Here is a 9,173-nt window from a genome sequence, read left to right as displayed (position 1 = left end):
GGTGCCGGCCCCGTCCCCGGTGCCGCTGCCGGCCCCCTGACGCCATCAGGCGGCGCCTCGGCGGCGGGCAGGGCGGGCAGGGCGGCCGGGATGGCGGCGGCCTCGCTGTGGAAGGGGCTGGTGGGGCTCGGGCTCTTCGCCCTGGCTCACGCCGCCTTCTCGGCGGCGCAGCGTGAGTGAGGGCGGCGGGGGGGGCACCGGGAGATGTTGTGGGGTGGGGTTTTGGGGGGGTGAAGCGGGGCCCGGTGCCCGGCATCGTGGGCGCTTGGGGCCGTCCGCAGCCGTGCGCTTGTCTCCCGCAGATCGCTCCTACATGAGGCTGACGGAGAAGGAGGACGAGACGCTGCCCATCGACGTGAGTGGGGCCGCGGCGGCGGTGTGGGGACGGGAGGGGATGAGGCGGCTCGGCCCGAGCTGCCCCCGGCCCACAGAGCCCGGCTGCCCCCGTCAGAGCCAGCGCAGGGCAGGGCCAGGCCTCCAGCCCCTTCCCCAGCACCACCCGGGGACATCTCGCCCCAAGCCCCGAGCACGGCTCCTTCCTCACTCCCTGCAGCATAAACATCCTCCTCCCTCTGGCTTCTGCTGCCTGACATTTGTTTATCCGGCGTGGCTGTGCGCCCGTCTGAGCCCAGCACGACCTGCTTCTGCAAGGGTTTCTTGCTTTCTTTTTTTCTTTTTTTTTTTTTTTTCTGTGGTGGTTTAATTCCACTTATTATCTATCGTGTTTTTGCTTATCTTGAAAGTTAAAGAGGTGAAACACCCACCACAACCAGGACATTTGGACAGAGCAGCAGCTGTCACCTCTGCGCAGCACAGGCTGGCCGCTGACCTGTTTCTCAGAACAAGTATTAGATCCTAAAGTGCGCAAGAACAGGGTGTGCTGTCCCCCAGATCGCGGTGAGGAGCTGTGTGAATTGATGCAGTGCCCGTAGTACAGCCTGTCTGCCCGGTGCTGGGAACTCTTGGCTCTGCCACCATCTCCTGGTGCCATCTTTCCATGCCTCAGTTTCCCTGCTGTTGAGCTGCCCACCTCTGTAAAGCACTTTCTGTCAGTGGATAAAAAGTGAAAGAGATGCTGTTTGACAGATGAGATTTTTTTTTTTTTTTAAAGCAATTATATTTAGTAATCTAAATCTGTTTTCCCTCTCCTACAGATAGTTCTTCAGACTCTGCTAGCCTTTGCAGTTACCTGCTATGGGATAGTACATATCGCAGGAGAATTTAAAGATATGGATGCCACTTCAGAACTAAAAAATAAGTATGTTTTATTTCTTCTCTTCATAAACACATGTATCCGTTATGCTCTATGCAAACAGCACGTCTGCACAATAGCAGGTCTCTTTAGCTCAGCTCTTCTACGCGTGTTGTAGACGTAACGCAGGAACAGTCACATCTGGGAAAGCCAACAATGTGTGGGACATAAGACAGAGTTAGATAACCGGAAGAAATTAAATAAACTTTTTGCTTTTCCCCATCCAAAATCCTGCTGAGCAAATTTAGTAGAGGAATTAAATGTTTGCCTGGGAAGTAAGAGCTTAGCAGTCACAAACTGCTGTCACGAGATGGTCTCAGACCACAGGGCAGTACGCCTGGCTCACCCTCTGTTGCACATTGCTTCTTCACAAGAGCCTGAACTACTGGAATCTTACAGTCTCAGTCAAGGCAAAATGTCAGATGCTTGAAAGATTTTAAGAAAATAAAGAATTTTGAATTGAGATTTTGGAAAGGATATGAAGTGGGGTTGGTAGAGGTAATCTTTCTGGCCATTCCCAAAAGCCTAGGGAAATATGCAAACTGAACAAGTTGGCATCGCTATATTTAGTGCTTACCTAAAACCCTTAGCTTCAGGCATGGAAAGGGCTGGGAAGCTGACAGTGTCAAGTTATTAACACAAGTGACGTCTGAAATAAGGCCGTCACATTTGGTGCGTATGTAGTTAGTAGTTCTCAGAGCTGCCCTTAAGCTCAGGGAAGGAAAGTAAAGTTTGTCTGCAGCATGGGGCAGCTTCTGTGTATTGAGCAGTCAGTATTTGTCAGGCATCTTGGCTTTGTATCTCTTCTGTGACTTGGTTTAGGAGACTTACAAAGTGAGCATGTCTCCCTAAGCTTTGGATTCAAAACTTGTATTTCTGCGTACGTAAAAGCTGGTATGCCCTAGACTGACTCTTTCCAAGCCCCTATTCTGAAGTAGTATTAACGTTGACTTTTTACCTTTATTTTGAAGGACGTTTGACACATTAAGGAACCATCCATCATTTTATGTATTTAATCATCGTGGTAGAGTATTGTTCCAGTCCCCAGACACAGTGAATTCTTCTTCAAACCAAGATGCTTTGTCATCCAGCTCGTCACTGAAATTTCGAAAACTTGAACCTCTGCGCCGCTAAGACTTTTACAGATTATAATAATAATACAGGACACTGGGATGTAATATTCAAGTCGGGGATGTAAACACTTTTTTTAATTTCTGGAGCAGTATTTATATTGATCTTCCAGACTTTATAAAGTATATATATATAAAATAAGGACCTTCTTTGTACACTGTTAATGGAAATGAATTGTGAATTGGCAATGCAGTGTAAATTATTCTACAATTATGCTGTGAAACACATCTTCAAATTTTCATATATTAAAAAAAAGAGTTGCAGGTGACCTAACTTCAGATAAACAAAAAACAAGCTAGTTTTTACTGCGGTTACTGTTCTTTGATAAGAGGGAATGTTTGAGTGCTATTTATTTTCTCAGTTTGCTTGCACTACAGTTTATGGAACTCCTTCAGAAATACTGTGGGCACTGCATCACTTAACAGCAGAAAAAGGGCAGCGTCTCCTGTTCCTAAAATGCCTTGGAGACCTGCATGGTGTAGGCACAGGAAGTCAAAAGGTTGCTTTTATTTTTATTTTTTTTAACAATACTGGAAAATAGTTGTGTGAAGGTTGTTTTTTTTCTTAGTTTTTCATTATCACATTTAATTTCTTTGTTGCTCTCCTCTGTTTAAGCTGTCCTATGTTGCCCCAAGTTGCCTGGGATGTAGCTGTACAGTTGGTGGCTGTGTGGGGAGGGCAGCTTACTTCGGATCACATAGATCATCTTCTATGCTCAGCTTGTTTACCCACGCTATTTATGTTCTGTTTGGTTGTTCATATAGGAATGTTCCTCAGATGGCTGAATGGTGTGTTAGTACCTCAAAATGGCACTGGATACTAGTTCCCAAGTCATCTTCTATGAGATGTATTTAAGTATCAATAAGAAATGTCCCTTCTGTAAATGTTACAGGGGTAGGGTCCAGCAGCTGTATCTGTTTACTGTCATTAGTACAGTACAGGTAAACAACAAGTCATGGTACTAGCCCCTTTTCTGTCAACAGAGCCTTTAAAATTGATTTCATTTTCCAGCTGAGCCCTGCGTTGATTTAAGTTGACTGTCTTTGATTGTCTTAGGACGGATGATATGCTCCTTAGCTCTACTGGCTTCTCAATTCTGACCTCCACTTAGGGGCTGAATGAATGCTAATTTTTTTCTTGCTCTGGCATTTCAGTCCAGAAATGGAACGCACTTCTCCCACCTACCTGCTGTAGCAAAAGAGATGGTAATGATGGGGCCAACTAGAATTTTGCGTAGTCTGAGGATGTCCCACTGCCTCCAAGCAAATTCAGCCTTTTGTCCTAGCATCTGTTTTTTTAAACTGCTAAGAAGCGTTCCAGGCAAAAAGCTTAGCAAAAATACTGTGTTAAATGAAGCCTCTTTTTTTCTAGCTCTGCCCATCCTATGGAGTGGGTGTCCCAATGCTAGAGCAATATCCATAGCTGCTGCTCTTCAATCACTCTTAAGCAACTGGGTTTGGTTAGAAAGGGTTACTCTGCCAGCTGAAACCTGAAGTGTTCTGGTTCCCTCCTCCTAGCTGGTGTCACAAATCAGCTCGTGACAACTGCTGTCACCAAAGGCCTCTGAAATCGTGTCAGGTCAGCTCTCTATTACAAAAAACTTTCCTTGGGGAATTGGGCTGCTGTGGTAGCAGTCGCTGCATGGAGAAAATGGCTGAACATCAGCCAGCGTCCTTGCAAGGCCCGGAGGAAACTGCAAAGTAGTGGAGAGAGGGAGAGGCAAGGCAGGTCAGTAACCACCGTACCAAACTGATCCTACAACCATGGTTGGCAGGGAGCCTTTTGGAGAGGGCTGCTCACCCGTAATGTCTAAGAAGCCCCATTTGTGCTACGGTAAGGCTGTGTGGACCTGCCCACAGTGGGTGGTGCTGCTGTGTGACAGTTCTAAGTTATTCTTGATGAAAAATACTGCTTTTTCAGACTGTCGTGCCAGGAGCACCCTGTTGGCTGCATCAGGTCTCTCTTGTGACAGGTAGCCTTACTCTTCAGCAGCAATGGTTATATCACAGAGCTGTACAAATTATTTTTTCTTATTGATCTTGCAATGTCCAATAAAAACTGATATCCTAAAAGTGTTTGGGAGTGGTCTGTTTATTTCTGACCTGGAGCCTGCTGCAGCAGGTCCCTGATGAGTGCATATTGAACAGTGCCTGCCTAATATTGACAAGCGGGCTTGCCTTCCTTGTGGCAGCTCTGCATGAAAATGTGCGCCTGGCCTGGCATTCAGTACTAGAGATAAGATCAGTACAGGGAATGAAAATAACGTGCTACAAGTGGCTGAACAAGACACTCAGGCTGAAAATGTTACTGGCCTGGGGTTCTCTGCCTTTGCAATTCTTAGTCAACATACCTAGTGGCGCTGACATGGCTTCTGCCTTCCATTTAACCAGAGCGAAGGCTTTTCTACCGTGCACTAATAATCCCTGGCCTACCCACAAGGACAGGCTGGAGCAAGGCCGGGTATTGCAACAGTTGCTGGGGAAACTGGCAGCAACCCTGTAGGGCTGGAGATAGTTACCATTGCGGCCTTGGGCGAGCTCATTTTTCACTGGCTGTTCTGCTTTTCTTTGGGGGGATGTTGGAAAGTTATCAAAGAAGGAGCTTGCTTAACTACGGCATCCATCATGATTGCACCACGAAGAAAGCAGCAGTCACCCTTCAACCACTTGCTGTGCTGCCACGGTTGTGTGCATCCAGCACTGAAGATGAGCGTGTAAAAACCAGTAACCAGCATCTTAAAGGAGCACCTTAACCAGCCCCCAGAGGAATGCTGAGCTTACCTTGCAAAACGTGAGCAGCGCAGCTCCTCACAGATAAGTTGCCCTTCTAAAGCAAACCAAAAGTTATGCCAACAGCTTCTTGGGTCAGCCCAACTAGGAAGAGTTTCCAAGCCTGCCCAGCACGCTTTTGCTGCCATCATACCTTCAGCTGATTTGGCTGCAGGATGGGATGTTTCTACAACGTTAAATAGGAAAAAAAACATGCTGATAATTTGCATTTGTTGCTGATGTAGCAGGCTTGATCTGCCTTATTTTTGCTGGTTTCTCCAATCCTCCTCTCCAGCCAGCGTCACTTTCAGTGGGGAATTTGTTTCTTTGGAGGGGGCAGGAGAAGTTCAGCCCCCAACCAGGCTCAGTGCCCAGCGCCTCTGCTTTGGGGCAGAGGTCAGCGAGGGCTGAGCTGCAGCCCCTCCTTTGCCAATAACTTCAATTACACACATTAGTTTCCAAGCCTGGCAGTCACCGAGGTGCTTACCCTCTGTGCAGCTCCAGAGATGGAGCGCACTGGAGCTGCCTGCAGTACAGGGAAGCAAAATGCAGCTGTGAGCTCAGTCAGTGCTGCTCTGAAGGCCGAGGTGAGCCTTCTCCCCGCTGCTGCAGAGCTCTGGCTTGAAGCCTTCTGGTGAAAGCTGGAGGCCAACCCCCCCTTCCCAGAAGCTCACAAGCACAGGCACAGCTCTGCCCCTGGAGAACACGGGAAATGGCAAGCACTTTCTGCTTTGAAATGATTTTTGGCCTCCTGCTCTCACTTCCCATGCTTCGGGAAGCCCCTCTGGCCCCAGGGGGACAAGGGGCCTGCAGCGCTTCCCTGCTGTCCCCAGCCCATGCCTGCGTGGAGGGGAAGGGCCCAGAGAACCTATTTCGAACGTTTAAACAATCAGAAAGCTTTGGTACCAGCTTTCCTCAGCCAGAGCTGGTAGTGAAGGTAAAAGTCCCCTTGGCTGGCTTGGCCTTGAGGTTCACCTTGAAGCTGTAATCACCTGGGGGAGAACCACAGCGTGAATAAATGCGGTGCTCGAGCAGGTAAAAGCCTTTTAATCAGTCCCACATTGGTCTCAGTGACACGATGTCATTTCGAAACACTTTGGACTGCAACAAAAAGCTATATCCTTAAAATGGCAGCTAATTAATTTTCCCGTCCTGCTCACTTAATCCTTTTTCCAGCCAAGAAAAGGCAAGTGGGCGTTCACGAAGCGGTGAGGCGGCCAGGAGCCTGGCAGGGCGAGCAGGAACGTCTGTCAGGACACAGCCCCAGGCTGCCTTGGCAGGGGCCCAGGCTTTGCAGTGTCACAGCTTATCAGGCCGTTTTCAAGGGAAGGAGGGGAAGAAAGGGTGAAATCTGGATGAACACAGCAGGGGTTTGTCCCAGGCCAGCCGTCCAGGGGAACCCCCATGCCCCCCACAGGGACCCAGCTCACTTTTCCCTCATGTTTCGGGGCCAGACGGAGCGCCTGGTGCTGGCACTGCCCTCCCTGTCCTTGCTGCTGCTGCTGCACCAGTTTCCCAGGGATTAGCCAGAGGCACAGCACGCTGCAGGAGGACTTCGCTCCAGATTTAAAAGAAAAAATTCCCCCTTCCCCCTCCAAGGTTTTTCAGCCGCGTGTTTTAGAGAAGCTGAGGGCCAGCCCCGCAAGGCCAGCCTGGACATCCTGCAAGGCCCAGGCCAGCATCCTCTGTGCCCCGGGGGGTCCCTGCTGCAGTGCAGGAACTAACGAGTGCCCGGCCAGCCGAAAGTGCTGAGGCGGTGATTTACGCCCTTGTCCTGCACACACAAGTGCAGAAAACAGACGCTTGCCTCAAAGAGCGGTTTTGGAGGAGACAGGTCAGCAGACATGCCAAAAATCAGCTTGCAAAACCCCCTCGAGGCTTCCTCGCTTCCCCACAGCAGCCGTGCGGGCTCAGCTGTGCTGAGGGCAGCCCTGCAGGAAGGCAGCGGCTCCCTGTGCAGCGCAGAGGGCAGGGAGGGGAGAGAAAGGGCCACACAACCTCCCCTCCGATGCAAACACAGCTCATTTCTTCCAGAATACCTGATCAGGAACAGCCTGCAGGGCTTTCTCCTTTCTGCCCTTGCTTCTCACACTCAAGAGGGAACTGCGGAGCTTCGAAGGGCTAAAAATGAGCCTCAACACCGTGATGTGCCCAGCAGCCCTGGGACACTTGGCGGGGATCAGCTACCACACAAGTTAAGACAGGAGCACTGAAAAAAACGAGGTGAGTCATTGCAGATGTGGCTGCAGAGGCGCAGAGACGAGGCCGGGTGCCCAGCACCACACACACCCCGCTCGCCATGCACTGACCCCAGCCCCAAGCTGAGATCATGCCAACGGCCTCCCCCAAGATGCAGCCTGGGCTCAGGTTTCTGCCTCCTGAGGAGGTCCCGTTCCGCACATTTGTATCCAAGGATGAACAGGGCAAAGCTTTAAGGGGCATTTTCAAACCCCTACTGGTTTCCTACCGTGACAAGAGCAGTCCCGTGAAGTCAGAGCCTCCTCGGGGCCCTGTTGCATGCACTTCTGGAAAAAGCCATCCCCCAACCTACCCAGCAGCACTTTCCTTTCACAGCCCAACCAGGATTCACCAGCTTTACCTCAGGGGAACACTGCCCGCCCCAGGAAGGAGGCAGCCTGGTTTCCCTCACCTCATCTCACCCACTCCGGGGGCAGGCCCCCACCTCCTATGCCACTAATGACTGCTTTGGATAGCGGCTTCCACACCCGGCCCACTTGTTGGCAGAGGGAAGAGCCCTGAATCTGGGCACACCAGAGGAATTTAGAACACACTTCTGTGATGGCTGAGAAAGACGAGGTGCAGAGCAGCTCAGGTCAGAAACCAGAACTCGAGTTTGAAGATGCGGTAGTAACATCCCCAGCACCTACGGGCTTTGGCCACGTCTCCACAGCCTCCTCCTGACCTCTTTTTGAGCTCCCACTGTTTTCCAGCTCCTGAAGCACACGGCCAGCCCACAGCAAGACTGCGGGGAGGAGCCCACCGACAACACAAGCCCAGCAGCCAGCAGGCTGCTTTGTGGTGGGATTTTCAACACCAGAGAAAGAATTCAGCGTACAAGACCAAATTAGGGCATGGATTTTATAACCATCTTTGCTAGTGAGACACTGTGTGACCTTGGGTAAGTCCCTCCATCCATCTTTAAAGACACTCTCAGAGGAGTGCCACAACACTAATTAGCAGCCCTACAAGTGCTCGAGATAGTTTGTCCAAAATACCCAACCGCAGATGAATTGGAACAATCCCATTTCCAAATTCTGCAAGCAACTGGGATCCAGGCTGCTCTCAGATCAGCCACTTAAACAACATAATCAAAGCTAAACGTGCCAGCTGTGCATGAAGGATTTTAATACGCTGCATGGACCAGAAATTAGCCTGAAGAACTAATGTTATTTTTCCATGTCTGGGATGCCACAGTCAAGCAGCTGCATTATAACCATCTGCAATCAGCAAAAAATTTATCGCTTGCTAGTCTTGGGGAGGAACGCTCATTTTATTTCCATCCAACTTACAAAAGCACCCTGGAATCCTGAGGCACCCATTACCAAGGGATCAGGCAGCTACTACGGCAATGAAAACTGCTAGGTCTTCTGCGTTCTGCAGTTAAAACCCAATTATACAGACAAGTTCCTAAGCTTCCCAAGTTATGTACACAGTAACGGCTCACGCTACCACCACCTCAGGAAATAACCCAGCCAAAACCTAGCTCTGGTTGCCTGTCACATACCCAAAGCTCCCCGCGGTCAGCGGGATGGCTCCGAGCTGTCCCTCCCTGCAGAAGACCTGAGCGCAGCCTCGCTTCCTTCTCTGCACAGCTGCAAGCTGAAGCAAGAGGGGAAGCTTTCCAACTCCGCCCTTTCCAAAGGACTGCACATCTCTTTGATATGTTCTACGTATTAAATATTTACAAATAAAATATAACATTAAAATATGCACGTACTTTGACAGAGTGACAAGAAACAGGCGGACCACACGGAACAAGCTGTGCCCTTTTAACTACCAAA

At 49.9% G+C, this 9,173-nt stretch overlaps 1 protein-coding gene across 1 annotated transcript; it reads left to right on the top strand.

Annotated features, from left to right (window-relative positions):
- The first annotated feature begins 10 nt into the window (after positions 1–10).
- MMGT1 (membrane magnesium transporter 1) lies at positions 11–4,455 on the top strand. The gene is made up of 4 exons (XM_068696711.1): positions 11–172; positions 303–355; positions 1,155–1,258; positions 2,224–4,455. Exons 1-4 carry the CDS (start codon positions 91–93, stop codon positions 2,384–2,386), a joined length of 402 nt encoding a protein of 133 aa, XP_068552812.1. The 5' UTR covers positions 11–90; the 3' UTR covers positions 2,387–4,455.
- Positions 4,456–9,173: the final 4,718 nt, after the last annotated feature.

This window comes from Anas acuta, chromosome 13, assembly GCF_963932015.1.
Source record: "Anas acuta chromosome 13, bAnaAcu1.1, whole genome shotgun sequence".
In the NCBI taxonomy this organism is placed as follows: domain Eukaryota; kingdom Metazoa; phylum Chordata; class Aves; order Anseriformes; family Anatidae; genus Anas; species Anas acuta.
The sequence above is the reverse complement of the archived record's forward strand: the minus strand, read 5'-3'. Positions and strand labels throughout refer to the sequence as shown.

What these genes read in the sequence shown, in the direction of transcription:
- MMGT1 (XM_068696711.1), top strand. Translation starts at nt 91, where the DNA reads ATGGCGGCGGCCTCGCTGTGGAAGGGGCTGGTGGGGCTCGGGCTCTTC. An exon ending in ACGAGACGCTGCCCATCGAC is followed by an intron (nt 356 to 1,154) that starts GTGAGTGGGGCC and finishes CCTCTCCTACAG; the next exon opens with ATAGTTCTTCAGACTCTGCT. An exon ending in ACTTCAGAACTAAAAAATAA is followed by an intron (nt 1,259 to 2,223) that starts GTATGTTTTATT and finishes TTTATTTTGAAG; the next exon opens with GACGTTTGACACATTAAGGA.